The following is a 21,104-nucleotide window of genomic DNA, read 5'->3' on the forward strand; positions in this document are numbered from 1 at the left end:
CTTTCTAAATTTCCTTTTTTGGGTATAGCGTTCCACGGAAGTATTGCAAATCAAACAGCAACATTTTTCCTTCACCATTACAAAAAAGTATTCTAGTTCCCACTCTTGATGAAAATGATACGTTTTACTCTTTTTCGCAGTATTAATTTTAAATGAAAAGTATTAAATTAACTATAAGTACTAGTGTGCATAGTATTAGGGTTAGGCGCCACCTGTGGTTTCCTACATCTGCACCATATGTTCGCTGTGGAGGAATACCGTACTACTGTAAATGCCAGAAAAGTGTTGTGTGTTGCATATGACGTATTGCGTTAGGTTCTGTTGTGTGTTCTGGAATTTGGCCGCAGGGCCTCTGGTGGGCCTCCACATGCCCGTACACACCACTAGGCGGTAGCCAGGCTGCCCATTATTCCCTGGCTTGTTTCCACCAGGTCGCCAGAGCTTCTTGGACGGAGACAAAAAAAAAAAAAAAAAAAAAAAAGGTAGAGTCGGGGAAGTACAGAGTTCACGCAAGAAAGAAGGATATAGCTAGAATTATGGAGGATGAAGGCGAAGGCATCCTCCAGGTTATCAGTGGAGCAATAAACGCCATCAGGTGAAAGGGGAACCGGGAAGGACGATAAATAAGACACAGCAAGAGAGCTGCGTGTAAGTTGCCACTGAGGAATCAGGTGGCCCCTACGCCAATTGATGCTATCCAGGTAAAGTTCGGTTGGCTAGTTAGGTAAGGATCAGATGTTTGGGTTGTTCCTATTTTGTGTTGGCAATAGGGTGCTCCGTCTTGTGAAGAGTGCTTGTGCAAACTTGGTAAACTCATAGTATTGTTTTCTTCTGTGATGAATAGGTGTTTATTTCCTTGAGGGTTATCTTGTATACGATTAAACAGGATGCTGCGGAGGTCCTCATAGTGTTGACAGGTATATACTAGATGGTTCCAGTCTTCTATTTCACCACATGCACAGTAAGAGTTGTCAATGATTCCCATGGATGATAGTTTATCGTTTATTGATCCGTGATCCTTGGCTTGTGCCAAGAGAGATTAGAAGTCAGGGTAATCCCCAAAAGAGATATATCATTTTGCCTAGAAATCAGTGTCACTAAAGAGAAGCATAGGAGCAGAAGAATCCTTTTTGCGAGATATAAGACAAGACTGAGTTTTAGAAGGGTTGAAATCAACTAAATTGTCTTTGCTCCACTGGTGAAATGCTTGAAGATCGGCGTTTAAGGAATTGGTAGCAGATTTTCGAGAAATTGAAGCTGATTGAGCAGGACAAGGTTTCTCAAAATGGAACTGGTGAGTATGGGCATGGCACACCCAGGGTTCTGAGCTGGATATCATCATTCTTCTCTTTCTTGGTGATTCCCTTTTCTCTCTCTCTCTCTCTCTCTCTCTCTCTCTCTGTCTCTCTCTCTCAGGGTGGCTCAGGAATTTTTTTTTTTTTTTTTTTTCTGGTGCAGCATAAGCCTCAGGTTTCCTTGCACAATATATATCTAATAATAATAATAATAATAATAATAATAATAATAATAATATACAAGAGGAAAAGAGTGAGGAAAAGAACTGAACCTTGGGGGACACCGGCCCCCAAGGTTCAGTTCAGGCATATACGGTGAACATGCCTACGTTGCTGATGTACCTCAATCCTACAGCCATTAGTATTATAAGCGTATATGTAATAAAAGCACTGATGTGGTAAAGGAGAAGAAATCCAAATACGAGAGGTCAGTAGCTGGCTCCTGCAAAATTGTCATTGCCTAGGCTTCCCCAAGTTTTCCTCTCAACTCTGGGTGCGAATCTGGAGCAATTGCGCCATTGCACCCCTGTAAATCCAACCTTTTCACGTCCCCAGTTGCATCTCGGTTAATTCTCCCTTTTGCTGTTCCAGGTTGGAACAATTGCCAGTGGTTTCAATCTGGGTTTTGTGGCTATGCCGGATATACAGGGCCAGGGACGTACACTGTGTACACTTGATACTAGAGTAAAGCAAAATTCGGCGTTTGTTCTTGCTTCTCGCGCTTTTGCGTCAGCTAAGTCTGGTATACATCGGCTGACAATTTTACGAAGAGAGCATTAGTTATTTTCAATACAGTAAATTGCGATGGAAGTGGTTTTCAGATTTTTCGTGTATAATTTTCCATTTTTCTTTTTTTGATAGGATCCATTGTAAAAAAATGGGAAGCCCAGTTAATTATTAGTTATCAAAACTAAGTTGATGGGAATGAATCCAGTGGGAAGCTATCGTACTGCAGGCTCGCCACTACGGGGGATGGTAAGTAGTCAGGAGACCTGTGGGCTTTTTGGTATGGTTGTTAAAGTTCAAGTGGGACCAGTTCTGCAAGGGGGACATGAATTCAAAGTTTTACCACTAAACCAACCTTTAAAAAATATATTTAACCAGTTGATGGTGATCATAGATGAATTGGGAATTAGTTACATTTTATTTAATATGTGCATGGCGTTACAAAGTTTAGAACCACTAATATAAAAAAAAAAAAGGCCAGTTAAAATCTGATTTATTATTATTATTAGCTACATGGTAACATTGTGCAAATATTGCATTAAGCATATACTAATCCACCTGTGCCATTTTATATGCCTCCCCGACCAATGAACGTAAATTTCAATTTAAAATAAATAGTTCTTGCAAAATAAACTATCCAGGATACTCTATTAAAAAACTATCCAGGAAAAGTAGAGCGTCAATTTTCCTTGTTTGGGTGATTCTAGGCAGAATAAATATTTACAGTATATGGATTTGTTCCAGGTTCATAGGCGGCATTCATATTAACTGTTTTCATTTACATTGCGTCATATTAGACATGGCTCAAGTGTTCAGTAAAGAGGCGGCGAAGAATTCTTTATTTGTTGGGGCTTCTGTAGTTTTTTTTTATTGGGTTTCTTCATTCAAACTTAGAAGAGCCCGCAGAAAGTAGGTAACAGATTTACTCTTTGAAATTTATAAAATTAAAGAGCTATTAAGCCTGGTCTAATCTGATCAGTTTGCATATTACAGGAAGCAGTCAACATGTTTCTGATTTAAAAAATCGTATAAAATTCTAGAAAGCATAAATTAGCATGCTACTAACTTTTATTCACTCACACCCCCAATTGTAACAAGGAAACTCTGCTGGTGTCTGTTTAACCGCCCCTGTTATAAAGTTTTTTTTATTTTTTTACTGATTTGAAAACGGTGATATATTAATTATGATTTACGAAACCCAATTAAAAATATCGAACGAAAATGAATGAGAGAAGAAAACTGATGAAATAATAATTTTATCGTGTTTTTTTTTTTTTTTTTTTTAGAATTTTCAAGGCCACTGACTCCAAGGTTGAAACTCAGACGCTCGGGTGGAGTTTGGCAGACGCAACGTGACGCTTCTATTTTTGTCAGCAGTTCGTATTTAACCGGCTAAATCAAAGCATTACGACAGATTATTAGATACTTGCTGCTGATGGCTTGTTGATACCACGTGGGAATGGGAGTTGTCTATAAGAAAAGTGCACGCTTTTGCTCATATAGTATGTTAAACGCCAAACAAAAATTTAATGTCTTATAATTCAAAGTATATCAAATTAAAAACAGAAAATATAATATAACCAGTTAGAGAATATTTGTGGGGAAAGGTACATGGGTGGATCTCATTTTATTTCCAGATTTTTTTAAAAAAATTATGCATCAGTCATACGCTATGCTAGCAGATGAAGAAGGTTAATATTTTAGTACATAATTGCCCACAGTTCAGTTGTAAAATTGAAAGCACGGGTTTATTTGCGATTCTTATCAATAGTAAGAAATCAGTGAACTTTATTTGAGGAGGTAAAAAGCTACGTAAATTAATGGGGGTAAAAAGCTACATTGGGCTGAGCCCAGGTTATGCAAGTTTGTAGAGTTGAGATGCAAGATTTTAGGCTCTAGCCATAGATCAAAATAGAAAATTTTACAAAATAGAGCACTCATTAATAATATATTTTATTTGTAATAATCAACCACGTACATAACATTATCGATGCATACTCTGGTTTTTTTCTTATCTCAGGCTTGAATGTAAAACATATGAGAGCTTTGTCCAGTAATCCCAGTTAATGGGGGTAAAAAAATCATCTTTAGGTTGGCTCAAATTGTTATTCTCTCCTAGGTGAAACAGTTTTCCGTACTTATATCCCCAGGGGCTCACATCTAGTAAGTATGGGCTTGGCACACCCAGGGGCCTGAGCTGGATATCATCATTTTTTTCTTTCTCCCTTCTACTTCTGATTCTTGTTTTCTCTCTCTCTGGATAACTCAGAATTTTTTTTTTTTTTTTGCCTGGTGCAGTGGCGCCTCCGTAGCCAGGTGGGCAGGAGCAGCAGTGCGTAGCACACTCTTCTTGATCAGACCGGGGTTCGAGCCTGTGACCACCAAATACGCAGGATGCGGAAAGGTCAGGAAATGACCACCGCATATCCCCAGAGCAATATGGCCTTAGTTGCTAATGCTCCTAAAAACCAAATAACAACAGCTTGGTGCAGCAAAAGCCTCAGGCTTTCTTGCACCACATGGTTAATAACAATGTTAAGAGAAATTTATGCTTTTTTGGGAAGGGATGTAGTATTAATAGTGGCAAATGATGCCAGAAAGCAAGCTTATACAACATCCATTAAAAAAACAAAAATTGTATAGTTCTACCCTCAATTTATTCATACTGCCCACCTTATAGCACTAGACAATAATTAACTTCAACTATCTGGTGATTGAAGGCAAATTTCCACACAGTTAATCTTTAGAATACGATATGTGCTATCCCGATATGTGATAATTGCAAGAAACAGTAACTGACAGGCCCTTAGTCTCTCCTACTCATTGCTTTTCTTGCAATGATTGAAAGCTTTGACCTCTTCAGTATACAGTACCCATTTCAATTAGGGTATTTATTTCTCGCTGCCACTGTTTTAAAATCAGAAAATGAGTTCCCAAGATTTTAAGAGTGGGGGAAATAAACATCCTCCCCATTGTCACTGGAAATTGGAGTTTATTCCCCCCCTTGTTGGATTAAAGTCTGGTAATTAACAGCCTACTAAAGTAATGTGTGGGAGCAGCTAAGTCAATGCATCATTCCACACCTCCCCAGTGATTGCTCAGCAGGTGTATCATACTCTGAAATTTACCTTTCCACACATCTAATCTGCACCATCTTTTCTCAGTTTGAATTTGTGTAAATCTAGGAAGACTTCTATCAGCATTAGGCTTACTCAGTCCATTTAAAGCCTTAAACACCTCATTCAGATCTTCTTGGAGGAAGGCTGTAGCATGTGGTGTTGAGCAAGAGGAAGACTTCTATCGGCATCAGACTTACTCAGTCCATTTACAGCCTTAAACACATCATTCAGATCTCCTTGAAGGTGCCTTGGCTCCAGTTGCAGCAATTTGCAGACACAAAACCTTTCTTGGTAAGAGCACGTTTTTTGTTCCACTCGCTAATCTCATTGCTCTTCTCAGCACCAGTTCCACCAACATATTCACATCCTTACACAATTAAGGCTTCCAGACTTAGCATTAGTAGAGGTACATGAATGCAAGAAAGCAAGCTTACAGCATCAGCCACAAAAAAACCAAAAAACTTGTATGCATTACTCAAGATGTGGCCTGATCATTGCCTTATATGATGGGGTAATCACCTCCTTATCTCTACTGGCAAATTGCTTCATATCATTGACAAAACTCCATGAGCTGCCTTGGCAGTCTGACTGCTCAGTTACCCACAATTTTTTTTTTTAATTCTCCTAGCCTGAAAGTGGTACCACAGTTGGTATGTTAATCTGGGATTACTGCTGCTTTTCATTTGTTAACGTTAAACTTCAGTTTTCATTTCACAATCTGTCTAATTATTCTAGATCATGATGTAGTACCATGCCTTTATTACTGTCATTAACTACCATGCCAACCTTTGCATCATCAGCAGACTTAGATATTATGACTGATGTGCCTACATCAATATCATTATGTTAACTGCATCGTGATGCCCATGAGTGTCATGGTGTTTTCAGTATACTTGGAGGAAAACCATGTAAGAACCAGTTTCTTACGATTTGACAGAAAAAAAGCTGGATATTTTTGTCAACCAACCTTTACCAGCAAGTGACTAATTCAGCCATAGTTAGAAGAAAGCCAAAAAATGTTTGTGCTCTGCCCAATCCAGATAAACTGAATCCTGTATTTTCAGTCTGGTCTCAAAAAGGTAGTAGTAGTAGAGGCATGTGATGCAAGAAAGCAAGTGTATGAGCTTATGCAGCATCAGCCAAAAAAAAATAAAAAAATTACAAAACAATGCCCTCTAAATGTTTGTCCAGTTCCTCCTTAAATTTATTTAACCTGACAACTTCTACAACAACAACAGATGGAAGTTTGTTCCAGCAATTAACCACCTGCTGGCTAAAGGCAAATTTCTGCACATCTGTTCTACATCTGTCCTTCCTCAATTTCAATTTATGCCCCCTTAAGTTCGTAATCTGAACAAGTGGAAGAATCTCATCAGAATTCAGCGTGCCCAACCCATTCATTTCCCTCAGCATGAATTGTTGAGGAGGCTTCCATCTTGCAGTGGGTTGATAATGGCTGCAGTTTACCTTTTTTTTTTTTTTTTTGTTACCAACCCATTCAAGGCCTTATACACCTCAATCAGATCACCTTGCAGGTGTCTAGTCTCCAGCTGCTGCAATTTGCAGAACTTAAGCCTCTCCTGATAAGAGGATCTCTTCATTCCCCTCACCAATTTTGTTTCCCTTCTCTGTACACACTCGATCAAATCTACATCCTTCCTAAAATGAGGCCTCCAGACCTGCATGCAGTACTCAAGGCATGGCCTGACCATTGCCTTATGCAGAGGGACAATCACCTCCTTTTCCCTGCTAGCAAAATTCCTGTATATCATTGACAACACCCAATGACCTGCCCTGGCAGCCTGTCTGCATTGCTCAGAAAACTTCATATCTGACTGCACAATTACTCCCAGGTCTTTTTCATTTTCTACCACCTTAAGGTCATTGATGAAGCCATCAGTGAAAGTAACCACTGTCTTCTCCTGCTTGGCTATCCCTTTAACCATAGCAGTAACTTGCTCTTAATGCCACAGTGCTCTAATTTGTATAGCAGTCTTTTATGTACAAAAGTATCAAAAGCTTTTCTGAAATCTGAGTATACAATTTAAAAATTATTTTTTGGATCCAGTTCCTTTTTTTTGTGTTATAGTATCCAATTGAATTTGTCAGACAAGACTACCTTAACAATTGCATGCTATGACTGCAGTATTACTGCATTCATTCCCATCCTAATGGTCCTGCATTATGTCTTTAACTAGAGACTATATTATTTTCGCCATTAGTCCCTTCAAGCTAGCAGTTTTCTGCCCCACCTAACACTGCCTTGATAGCATCAGCAAATATTCTTGCACCCATTCTTTTTAAGTGTATCACATCCCTCTAGAAGCAGTCTCTCCTGTTAACAAGCACAGACCATGTTGTGAAAAACTTCTACTTCATGAGCTAGCAAAGCTCATGAAGTAGAAGTTTTTGATTACTGAAAGGGGTTGTCTCCATAGGTGGTTGAGGCTGACAGCTTGGAGAAATTCAAAGGTCAACTCAATAATTACCTACTTGATAAGGGGAAAAAATAATTAGTTTTCTTTTTTACATTTTTAAAATTTAATTTTTTTCTCTTTTTTAAATTTTTTTTTTTTTTTTTTTTTCCAGTGCAGCAAAACATTGTGGCTTCCTTTCCCTATATGGCTAATACTAATACTTTTGAAACTGGAGAAAGTATCTTACTTCCTACTCTGCAGTTCTGACAATCACAAACTGATGTATCCTAGAAGTGCACACCATCAGTGAATGCGGACTGATAACTTTCAAATAGGAATTTCAGATCCCCCATTCTGTTGCAGCCTGCAACATCTCCAGATAGGCCATCTGAAATTCAAATCGGGAAAGCTTTGTCAATGCCATTGCTGCTGACATTGGCCAGTTGGGTGAAGTGGACTATAATTGAATGGATGCAACAAGTGGAGTTCATCAAAGCCCTTTAGTCAGTGGCGGATTAAGGATAGTTGGGGTCCCTAGGCAATTTATATTTGGGGCCCCCCAAAAAATAATAATAAAAAAAAAAGAATAAAAAATAAATAAAAGTTAGGTGGCAAAGAAATGAAATTTTGTACTTTTGAATTTTTCGCTTAAATTTTCGCTTAAATTAATCAAAATTTTTATGATGTTTACTGAAAACATTAATCTATTTTAGAACACTATAGGAAAATGTCTTGGCTTGGGGCCCCCCCATACCTGGGGCCCCTAGGCATGTGCCTCATTGCCTTAATGGGTAATCCGCCACTGACTTTAGTATTATTTGTTATCATCTATTGACACTGATTGTACTCTTCCATAGCCAGTGTGGGGATTTGTCTGCTAATTCTGATCGTGACTTGCTCTGCATGGGACACCTGCTGATCCCTAGTCTTGGGAGAGTCTTGCTGATACGGGTTCTGATTCTACCCCAATGTGGGATGATGACCTTGCTGATGCTGGGGGGCTTGCCTTGGTGTGTGATCCTGGAGATGCCTCCTAATTTTATCTTGTATTATAGACTTTTCATTTCCTTCCTCCCTCAGACTCCCCCTGCTATTTTTCTTGCTGTCCTCTATTAGAGGTTGGAATATGGGGGTGACCTCTAACTATCATCTCTGTCCTTTGTCTCTTCCTCTTTCTACCCGGGCTGACCTCCCTTTCATACCCAGGAAGAATTGAAGGCAGCCCTGTCAAAGTATGTTACTGAGTGGCCTCCTTTCCAAGTGATTTGGCTTCCCTGGTTGCTAAGTGGCCAGTCACATACACTTAAATGCATTATTAATATATGCGGCACGACTGGCTTAGTAGAGTATTGCTTCTCCACAAAGGTTACTGTGGAAACTAGGGAAGCAAAGAGATCTGAAATAGAGAAAGGACAAAAGATCTGAAGGGCTTCTTATTGTAGGCCATACTCATAACGTAGAAATGCTTCTAAACTTGTTTTTCAAAAAAATTCAGCAGTGATGCAATACCAACGAAATTAAAAAACTAGTAAAAGGACCAGTCAGTGTTAGGGTTATAGTTGCTAGCCATGTCCTTTCATATTAAGAAAGGATTTCAAACGTGTCAATGAATAGATATTAATACAAGTAACTTTCGTATAACACGGTTATTAGGTTCCTGTAAAATGTTGTTTTATATGGAACTAAGTACAAAAAGGGGGGGTTACATTTCAAAAGCTAACAAAAATACACTTTTGTTAACAAAACTAACAAAAATACACCATTTCTAGATTTTGCGTATCTTCTGCTCTCTTTAAAAAATCAGTAATCTGGGTTTGTTTGCTTTTGCTTAATAAATCTTTGTGAATGTCATCGTATGGAACTAAGCATTTTGAAGATTTCCCTTTGAACTTTGGGCTCTTTTCATTCAAGAATCTGCATTCAAAAAATAAGATTCTAATTGCTCGGCTAACTTTATGCCTTCCCCTATGCTTTTTAGTGTAAAATTTGAAAGTTTAGAATTTTCATCTGCGATATCATCATCTGATTGATTTGATTTTACAAACTCAGATGCCATTTGCATCAAATCTGCTACGCCGGGTTCTTTTTCTGCCAGTAATTCTTGAACGTCTTCAGTAATCATATATTTTTTAAATTTTTTTTAGGAGCATTGGCAACTAAGGCCATGTTACTCTGTGTATATTGTGTATAAATTGTGTGTGTCCCGAGGTTGATTTTCTGTTTTGCTGGACGAAAACCCGAGTTTCCGGGAGAAAAACCATGCTCCCCTTGGCCCGAGCCCAACTAACTCAGCCACATTGTGAAAAAGACCCATAAAAATGCCTCCCTTCATCGACAGGATTCGAAATCTGATCTTTTCCAGCTGGTGTGGGGAGGAGGGTGATTCTATCTATCAGATTCTATCAACGAGGGCTTCATTGGTCATATCATCAAAACCTTCCCCTTCTACTGACATAGCAAGTTCTACTATCACACCGATTCCGTTTTCTACCCGTTCAATTATATTTCCTGAATGAACTGACTCTGGCCATACATTTTTCTGATTCTACCCCAATGTGGGATGATGACCTTGCTGATGCTGGGGGGGCTTGCCTTGGTGTGTGATCCTGGAGATGCCTCCTAATTTTATCTTCTATTATAGACTTTTCATTTCCTTCCTCCCTCAGACTCTCCCTGCTATTTTTCTTGCTGTCCTCTATTAGGGGTTGGAATATGGGGGTGACCTCTATTTAGTAAAACCATCAACAATTTACATTGTTGATGGTTTTACTTCTTTCAGCAATAAAGCTATGATTCTGTACAGTCCACAATTGAGAAATGTTTCCATGCCTCCATTACTTCAATAGATTTGGAATCAGTTTTTTCCAGAATCCATTGTAACGATTTTCTGATGTAATGAGATTTAAAGGTGGATATAATGCCTTGATCTAACAGCTGAATGAAAGAAGTTGTATTAACCCAGTACCACTGTGGTGGTAGGAACATATGTTTGAATGACTTATGGGTGGCGTGATGTGCTATCCAATAGTAATAAAACTTTGAAATCTAGATTTTTCTACAAGTTCAACAAGTACAAGTTTAAATTACCCCAGGGGCTCACATCTTGTGAGTATGGGCTTGGAAAACCCAGGGTCCTGAGCTGGATATCATCATTCTTCTCTTTCTTGATTTCTTGGTGAATCCCTTCTACTTCTGACTCTCTCTCTCTCTCTCTCTCTCAGGGTAACGCAGGAAATTTTTTTTTTTTTTTTTTTGCTGGTGCAGCATAAGCCTCAGACTTCCTTGCACCATATGGCTAATAATAATAATAATAATAGCACAGAACTTAACATGGGAATTTCCCAAAAAAATAAAATACAAGGATTTCTCAAATTTTTTTTTTTTTTTTTTTTTTTTTGACTAGCGAGTCAACAGTGGGGGATTCGGAAAAGAGTGGAAACGTTGAAAAATTCATCCAACATAATAGCAAGGTTTTCCCCTGCACAAAAGATCAAAAATACCCTGTTAAGCGAGGTTTATCAAAATTCTCTAACAGTGTTAGAGCGAAAGTATGCTATATAAGTACCGTGTTGTGCGAGGATTGCTGCAATTTATCAGTCGTGTTAGAGCGAAACTGTGTTGTAGAAATACCATGTTATACGGGGGTTGCCTGTACCTGTCTAGACAATATTGTCTTTTTTTTTTTTTTTTTTGCAAGTTACTAGAAAATCTGTGATTGCCTAATTTGTAACATGTGCCAAAACTAATTGAGAGATTATGGCTTAATCCATGTAGTTTTGTAGATATTATTTTTCTTTACACAGATGAGCAGTAATGGCAGCTGAGTCCTGCTTTTCTATCGTTGTTATAATTACTGTTTGTAGCTCCATTTGTGTAGTGTTGGCATTAAAGTCATTTTTCTGTTCAGGTCACTTTCAGGCTTTTCACATAGGTTAGTTACAGTTAGTTACAAGGCATTTTACAGTTCTGTATGGGTTACTCAACTTCTTATTAGAATTAGTAGTGGCAGTTGATGCAAGAAATCATCAATTGTCACTACTAATGCTCAATTGCACTATTAATCATCAGCCAAAAAAAAAAGACACTTTCCATTTCACCTGTCTAGTCCTAGTAGCATGTCTAATTCTTCCTTGAATTTATTTAAGCTATGAACTTCCACAATAGCAGATGTAAGTTGAGGCGCTTCCGTAGCCAGGTGGGAAGGAGCAGCAGTGCATAGCACACGCTTCTTGATTAGACCGGGGTTCGAGCCCGTCACCACCAAATACGGAAAGGTCAGGGAATGACCACCGCCATATTCCTGGAGCAATATGGCCTTAGTTGCTAATGCTCCTAAAAACCAAATAACAAACAACACAGATGTAAGTTTGTTCCAGCAGTAAACCATCTGCTGGCTAAAGGCAAACTTCTGCACATCTATTCTGCAATTGACCTTCCTCAATTTGAATTTATGCTCGCTCATGTGCATAGTCTGAGTAATAAGAAGAATCCCATCAGCATTGAGTTTGCTCAGTCGTTTGAAGCCCTAAACACCTCAGTCAATAATGAAATGGAGGAATAGTGGGGCAATGACTGATCAAGTAGCTGGTGAGGAGCTTTGCCATGCTTTATTTTGATGCAGACATGTTAAAGAGAAAGTCTTTGCCAACAAACCTGTTAATTATTAATTGATATTAATAATTTTAATTTACATATTTGTAAATGACATCTTTTGTTTATTCAATGACAAAAAAATGTATAAGATGATGCAGACTCTGCAAAGCTTTATGGCATGCCTCTATTTGAGATCTGACCATTGGTAAATGATAGAAATTTTGTTATTAAATATAAGCAATGTGTTTCAGTTTAACTTTTAAAGCATTTTCAGTTTTATTTAGAATTTTATCTCATTTTATTTTCTCTAATTTTTATTTTGTGTTTTGTTTTTGTAGAACAGAATTGATAGATGAAGTAGCATGTGCGTATACTCAGGTAATTATGTTTTAGTTATCATAAATTTATTTACCTGTTTATAACTAAAATTAAAGATGAGTTAAATTTTTAATATGAATGGATGTTTGGTGATTTGAATGAATTGAGTTCCAGTTATTTTATTTTTTTTAATTTAAATTTTTAGTTTCATCATATAGATTATTAAAAAAAAAAAGAGATATGTATGATCTACAACCACACTTAATTAAACAGCTCAGTTTTAAACATACAGGGTGTTTCAGTTAAACGTTTCAGAACTTCTAAGAGGGGTAGGGTACATCCTGACAACTCGAAATCATATACCAATGTGGGGTCGGAAATGCTTTCCTGAAGCGGTGTTGTACACAGAAGCACCATAAAGAAAAGAGACCGTAAGTGAGAAATCGTTTTAATAATACATGAAAAGAAGCAAAAGGTACATGGATTAAAGTAAGTGTTCGAAGTTTCTTCCACGGGCTACAATGCACGCCTCACATCTCCGACGCATGGACATCCGAACATTCTGGAATACTCCAGGCGAATTTCGAATTTCTTCGGCAGCTACTGCGATTCTTGCAACCAGCTCCTCAGCATTGTCAACAGATTTCATATGACCCCAGAAATAAAAATCAAGACATGATAGGTCGGGTGACCGAGCAGGCCAACGCACGGGACCACCACGTCCGATCCACTGTTGACCAAATGTGACATCTAGGTAGTTACGAACATCTCCGCTATAATGGGCAGGGGCTCCATCGTGTTGGAACCACATTGTCTGTTGCGTCGATGCAGAAAGCTGTTCCTCTCTCAAAAGTTGTGGCAATACTTGCTGCAGAAAGATCAAGTAGATAGGTCCGGTTAGACGACACGGTAACAGGTAAGGTCCGATGAGGTGATCTCCCATAATACCGGCCCATACATTGACCGAAAATCGAATCTGTGCTGCACGACGTCGTATTGCATGCGGGTTCTCGACTGCCCAGATATGGTCATTATGCGTGTTGAAAATTCCTTCCCTTGTGAAGGATGCCTCATCGGAAAACAACACTTCAGCAGGAAAAAGGGGATTTGTAGCACATTTTCCAAGGTACCACTGTGCGAAAGCAATACGAGGTGCATAATCCTCCGGTTGCTGTGTCTGGACACGCTGCATGTGAAACGGATGCATGTCTTGTTCTCGGAGAATCCTCCAGACGCTGCAATGGGAAACCCCGACTGCGTTTGCTAGACTTCGTGTACTCGTTCTTGGATTCCCCTGTACATGCTGCAGCACATTCTGTTCGACGGCTGGAGTCCGTGCTGTTCTTACTCTGTCCCTGTCAGCTCTTTCAAATGAACCTCTCTCAGCTAACCTCTGGTGCAGTCTTGCAAAGAAATTATGACTGGGAATACGCCTCGTCGGATATCGTTCCGCGTACAAACGCTGTGCGGCTGGCCCACTACAATTTGCAGCCCCGTACGCCAAATGCATATCGGCTAACTCTGCGTTCGTGTAATCATCCATCCTACTAACTTGGCGTTCTTGTTCAAGAAATTCGAAATTCGCCTGGAGTATTCCAGAATCTTCGGATGTCCATGCGTCGGAGATGTGAGGTGTGCATTGTAGCCCGTGGAAGAAACTTCGAACACTTACTTTAATCCATGTACCTTTTGCTTCTTTTCATGTATTATTAAAACGATTTCTCACTTACGGTCTCTTTTCTTCATGGTGCTTCTGTGTACAACACCGCTTCAGGAAAGCATTTCCGACCCCACATTGGTATATGATTTCGAGTTGTCAGGATGTACCCTACCCCTCTTAGAAGTTCTGAAACGTTTAACTGAAACACCCTGTATACAATCAAATATTTAACTGCAAAAGCAGGCTATGAAACATAAGTGAAAAGAAATTATATAAAGGAAATACAGTAGTTTCCTTTATATCATTAAGTTTTAACCTTTACTGCTTAATTAAGAAGCAGTAAAGGTTGAAACTTAAATAGCCATATTATATTCAGTATTAAAGCTACTAAATGCAGTGAATAAGTAATATAAATGTAGTTTGTTGGTTAACTGACCTCCACTTAACCAATGCTCCCCCCCTCCATCTTTAAAATATACTCCCTGATATCCACAGCATAGTACATTGTTTTTTGTGGACTACTCCAATATGCTTGCAGATTAGAGATCCCTTCAATACAAAGTCCCTGTCAAATATATCTACTGTCGAAGAAGAACAATTTATTGATCTCACATCAGACCTCACACTCAAAGCAAAGTTTTCGTCGTTATCTTTATATGAATTTTGGTGTTTAGCAAAATACAAATACCCGGAATGTAGCAATAAAGCTTTGCAAATACCAGTTTCAATTGCAAGTTCTTACCTTTGTGAAATTGGATTTTCGGCATTTGCAATCATTAAATCTAAGTACAGATCAAAATTAAATGTTGAAAAAGAAATATGTGTCGCCATTTCGAAAATTTTGCCAAGGTTTGATGAATTATGCAATAAAAAGCAAGCACAAATATCACATTAATGTTTTTTAAGAATAAAATAACATCCCGATTATTATTTCATGTATTAATAATTATTGCATTAACATTTTAAAAAATAAGAAATTGCACAATTATAGTTGTTTTACTTCAAGGGAGGCACGGGCTCAGAAAGTTTGAGAACCACTGCTTTATACTATTATTATCTCTTCCTCTGGAGGGTGGGCTCCCTCCACAGGGATACTCCATCTGTCCCTTTCTCTTCTAATTCCTGGTGGAAGTCTCCCTACCATCCACCACATTTTTTTCAACTATGCTCCATGCTTACACTGTCACCCCTGCACTCCTTTCCAACAAAAACTGGTGCCTCCGTAGCCAGGTGGGAAGGAGCAGCAGTGCGTAGCACACGCTTCTTGATTAGACTGGGGTTCGAGCCCGTCACCACCAAATATGGAGGATGCGGAAAGGTCAGGGAATGACCACCGCATATCCCGGAGCAATATCGCCTTAGTTGCTAATGCTCCTAAAAACCAAATAACAACAACCAACAAAAACTTTTTTTTTTTGGCTATTTCTAGTAGTAGTAGTAAAATGTGATGCAAGAAAGCAAGTGTATGAGCTTATGCAGCATCAGCCAAAAAAAAAAAAAAAAAAATCAAATCATTCCCTCCAAATGCCTGTCCAGTTCCTCCTTATATTTAATTAACCTATCAACTTCCATAATGACAGATGGATGTTTGTTCGAGCAATTAACCACCTGCTGGCTAAAGGCAAATTTCTGCACATCTATTCTACATCTGTCTTTTCTTAATTTGAATTTATGCCCCCTTAGGTTCGTATTCTGAACAAGTGGAAGGATCCCATCAGAATTCATTGTATTCAACCCATAGTAAGTTCAGGAAATGCCAGGGTTCACCCCACCAGAACTGTTAGGAGTCCCTACTTACCTGACCTGGCTCCCTGTGCCCAGGATGGAAATTAGGGGCCAGTGGTGCTCCATGGGCCCCCTAGACTAAGTGGCTAGATGAACAACATAATCTAACACTATACTACACAAACCACACAATACACACCTTTTGGCTATACAGAACCCCCTGCTGCTCAAAAGTTAAGGTCATTTGTCAACAGAGAAAAATTGATTCAGGAACAACTCTGCAATATGGATGAAATAGGTGCAAGTTATAAAATGTTACGAAAAATGATAGCAAAAAAAATGGAGCCTGCTGCATGAGGATACAAAAATCCATAAGAGTATCATTGTGCCTGCCTGTAGCAATGCAACTGAAAATCAAATTGCTACTTTTTGTTTTGTTGTTGGTAAAACAAAACAACTAATTCTAGAGCTGTTTTTTTAAAAAAAATCTCTAGTATTAGTTGACATATGGATACATATATAAACTGTTCATTTTTATCAGTTTACTACTAGTCACAAAAGTCAGTATGAATGGATTCTTCATTATTCAAAGAATGATTTTTCACAAATTTGTACCTTCTGTAAAGAAACACTTCAAGAAAATAAACTCAGCTGAAAATGCTGTTCTCTTTCTATACATTTTTCAGACCATTCATAGCAAAGTATGGTCTGAAAAATGGCAACTAAAGTTTAATAGTATTAGTGGAAAATGATGCAAGATACAGCATCAGCCAAAAAAAAAAAAAAAATCCCAATTTACCTATCCATGCCCTTCAATAGTTTGTCTAGTTCTTCCTTGATTATATTCAGATTACCTACTTCCACAACAAAATGCTGTTCTCATTCTATGCATTTTTCAGACCATTCATTCCAAGTATTGTCTGAAAAATGGCAACTAAAGTTTAATGCTATCAAATACAAGATATACCCTGAGTAACTGAAACCAAGGAATGTTTTGTGGATTGGGGAGAATTAAATGAATTAAAGGATATTCAGGATGAGAAAGACTTGAGAATTACAGTACAGAAATACATAAATTTCAATATACAGGCGCTCCTCGGCTTATGTAATACTTGACTTATGGATATTTGACTTTACGTAATTTTTTGCCGGCCAGTGCAAACGTATTTTGCATCCCGTATGAATAAATGGAGGTATCGTGAAAATATTGCAATGTGAACCCAATAATGCATTGTTTTTTTTGGTAATTCATTCCAAGACCTTGGAAGTTGAAATTTTTGCTATATAACTAAGCTATTTATCTCTCTAAAAGGTCATTTTTATAATGGAAATTGCACTACACCCTCTCGTCATTATCATAAGTTCCGTTATAAGAATAAATTTTGAACACCTTTATGATATTTTTCTAAAATGCATTTCTGGAGGTCACTACCATAAAACAAAAACAATTTGCGCTTTTTGGTTTATTGGGCTTTTCTGTTAGTGCAATATATTATAAACGGGTAGTAAACTCAATTTTACTGCATTTGCGATAATATCGATAACTGCAATTCTGTGGGTTTTTATGTTATGGTATTATGGTGAAATGAGTTCCTCTTCACTGAAATCTTCAATCATATAAAAAACATGAATAAATTTTCAGAATCTTCTCTTCATTCCTATTTACTTATTACAATGATGAAGGGAAAGGGACCAACGGTAAGTGCAAGTGCTGGCATTGCTAGGAAATGAAACAAAATTGATTTAGAAACGAAGATCATTAATTAAGAAGTATTTACGAAGCAGGACATAGTTTGTCATCTATTGCACAGAATTAGGTCTCGCTGCTTCAACAGTGAAGACTATTTTTTTAAGGAACAATGTGCGTATAAAAGAACATGTTAAAGGATCAATGCATTTCAGATCAACAGTGATCACAAAACAGTGTTCAGGTGCTATATTGAAGATGGAAAAGCTATTAATAATATGGATGGAAAATCAGATTCAGAAGCAAGTGCTCCCGAGTCCAATGGCCATTCAAGCAAAAGCAAGGAGTATTTATGAAGGTATTAAGGATAAGTACGGTGAACCCCAAGCCAAGTTCGTGGCAAGCAACAGGTGGTTTAATAGGTTCAAGAATCATGCTGGTTTCCAAAATATTAATGTATGCAGTGAGGTCACCAGTACCGATTCTGCAGCTGCAGAGAAATTGTGCGATGCATTGGAAAAAATCCCTTCTAAATCTCCACAGCCCTCAACTTCTGCAGTTTTATCAGCTGGAGAGTTAATTCTGGCAATGATGCTCGAAAGGAAAACTTGCTGACGTTATGCCTGTCTCCTCTCTCTCTTTTTATAATTTTGTAATTTTTCCTGCTCATGAGATAAAAAAAAAAAAATGGATAAATAATTATATTTACATTTTTGTCGAACATTTCTTTTTTGCTTCAATCAGATTCAGTGCGCATAGAGTTGCAAGTGCTGCATAAGCATTTAGGGAAATTCCGACTTATGTAAAATTTGACTTACGTAGAGTTCCGCAGAATTCAACCCTTACGTAAGTCGGGAAGTGGCTATAGAGTCTAAACAGGTGACACACACACAGAGAGAGAGAGAGAGAGAGAGAGAGAGAGAGAGAGAGAGAGAGGGGGTGCAAAGAATGGTATGGTTATTTCCTTGAAATGATTGATTGGCTACTACAAGAAAAGCCTGACCAATTCATCTTAATAGCCAATTGCAATCATTTCAGTTTTTTGTTGTAGATCTGGCTGTTTATCATAATACCATGGGACAGCTAGTTCTGTTCCCAGTGCTTAGAAGGTAATGTTACCTTCCAGCACTGGGAACAGAACAGAACAAATCTTTTTGGATGTAGGAGTGCACATATGCTGCCAATGTAGGTTTGACTGCTTTATTATCTTCAAACAACACAGTTTACCTATGCACCATGCTGCTCAATGAATACCTAAGTTTAATCCTATTAAATGTTAGGTTTTGAATTTTGGGAAAAAAATCTTGGGGTGTGGTATGAGAATGAGAAATATTTAGGGATTATTATATAAGCAAATAAGAAGTTTTCTTTTCATTTTTAGCAGGCAGCCATGAAGGCAGGCGTACTGTTGTACTGTCAGTGATCAATAGGGCCTTTGCCAACAGAAAGATGTTATTCCTTTTTGTGAAATGATGGTGAGATCTCATATGGAATATTGTATTCAGTCAGTATAATATTCCTTGGACATTAATAACAAAAGGACATAACTTCTAGAGAGAGTTAAGAGAAGGGCAACTAAACTGATTTGGAGTGCTAAGGGTTGTACTTATAAGGAGTATCTTAGAAGATGTGAACTATAGAGCCTGAAGACTAGACACCTCAGGAGTGACCTAGAGGTGTTTAAACCCTTCATGGAATAAATTTAAGGCTGAGCTTGACAGGCATTTGGAGTGAATGGATGGTGAAATGGGAGAGTTTTTCTTTTTTTTTTGGCTGATGCTGCATAAGCTTGCTATCTTGCATTGCATGCCTCAACTAATGCTAATGCTAAGCAGAACGAATAAGGACAGTATTTTTATGTTGGCTTTGAAACAGGAACAAGAGTAGGCATAAAATTTCAGGAAGCAATACATCATATCTATTGAAGTTCACCTTTGGGTAGCATATTGTTGATTATTGGAATAAACTGCCCCTGAGGTAGTTGAGGTAAAGAGTCTGACAAAGTTCAAAGTGGAATTGGATTGTTACTTTTTAGAAATGGACAAATTGTGATTTTCTCAAGATCTTTTTCTTTTTTGGATGATGCAGAATTAGTTTGCTTCCCCTTACCCTATTTGTCATGATGAATAGTAAAATTTGATTTTGCATTCATAAAATGATCACTGCATTCAGTTTCACAAAATTATATTTTTTCACAGAAAGATGAGAAAAAAGATAAGGCACAAGTGGATCTCACCTTATTGAGGTAAATATTAAGTAAATTTAAGATGAGAGATTTTTTTATTTATTGCATTTTATTTTAATTCATTATTTTTTAAAAAGTTATTAATAAAATTTTTGATCCCTTTTTTGATATTTTACTCTTACTTGAAAATATTCTGTTTGTGATGAAGTAGCTCATGGTGCCTTTTAAGGTAACGTTTCTCTGTTAAAAATTTAAGCAGTCTCCATTGAATGGATTGAAAATGTGCCACAAAGTTGGCAACATCATGTATCTGATTTCATGTGACTGCCCACAGGTTAATATAAAGAATAAACTAATGTTAGTGGTAAACCCACTTTCTTAAGTGAAAGGGTATGGTTATATCGTTTCTTATCTTTTCTTTTGTTTTATTTAATAGGGTTATAAAAATAATACTTCTCATGTTGTTTGAGAGAGAAGCTTATGAAGAATTAATTATTTTGAGTAAAATATTTTGAGAACATACCATTTTAGTGAAAAATATAAAAGAACTGAACTTATGTATTGAACCAGTGACTCAAAAAAACTGAAATGCTGAAAGAATGATAAAAGGAGAGGGAAAAAAAAAGACATGAAGCTAAACATTAAAAATGAAATTGACATATTAATGTGTGAAAAGTAACAGTAAGTTGTATCTTCTTATATTCTGAATGTATGATATTTTTCATCAATGTGCTTTGAAAACAATGCTTTCTGAGCACAATGTTTCTAATTTTGTAGAGTGCATACTTTTTGTCATTTTATTTATTTATTATTGATTTTAAAATCAATTTTAAGTAAAATGAAACAGCAGAAATTACTACTTTTATATACAGGGTGTCTCAAAAATACACGGCATAACTTCAGGAATGAGTTCCTCATATGTAGACAATAAAAATATTTAATATCAACATAGTTCTGGAAATGCTTCGTTCCCGAGTTATTAACCAGAATGTTAATAACCCAAATAACTTATCACCGAAAACATCCGCCCAGATATTGAGGCTGAACCGCTGTTGGTAATGTGAGGGAAGAATTGCATGTGGGTTTTCCTCAGCCCATACATGCTGATTGTGAAAGTTTTGGATTCCGTCTCATGTAAACTGTGCTTCATCACTAAGGCAGGAAAGTGAGGAGTTGTACCACACTGCTGCAAGAACCACTGGTAGAACATTACTCGCACAGGGTAATCTTCTGGTGACAAGGCCTGTACCTGTACCTGTTGCAGATGGTAAGGATACAGTTGGTGTTCTCGCAACACTCTCCAAATAGTCAAACGTTGAACAGCCAGTTGCATTGCTATTCTGCATGTGATTATTCCAGGAGTGGCATGCACAACATCC

General features: G+C 37.7%; 1 protein-coding gene across 1 annotated transcript in view; it reads left to right on the forward strand.

Annotated features, from left to right (window-relative positions):
* Window positions 1–2,817: 2,817 nt before the first annotated feature.
* Abcd3 (ATP binding cassette subfamily D member Pmp70) overlaps window positions 2,818–21,104 on the forward strand; it is a 461,674-nt gene continuing 443,387 nt past the window's right edge. The window contains exons 1-3 of the mRNA XM_090386468.1: window positions 2,818–2,930; window positions 12,489–12,528; window positions 19,739–19,785. Of these exons, the coding sequence (XP_090242594.1) occupies window positions 2,821–2,930; window positions 12,489–12,528; window positions 19,739–19,785 (197 nt within the window). The 5' untranslated portion in view covers window positions 2,818–2,820. The remainder of the gene's footprint in view (window positions 2,931–12,488; window positions 12,529–19,738; window positions 19,786–21,104) is intronic.

Source organism: Mastigoproctus giganteus, chromosome 12 (genome assembly GCF_048544385.1).
Source record: "Mastigoproctus giganteus isolate SK-2022 chromosome 12, ASM4854438v1, whole genome shotgun sequence".
NCBI lineage: Eukaryota > Metazoa > Arthropoda > Arachnida > Uropygi > Thelyphonidae > Mastigoproctus > Mastigoproctus giganteus.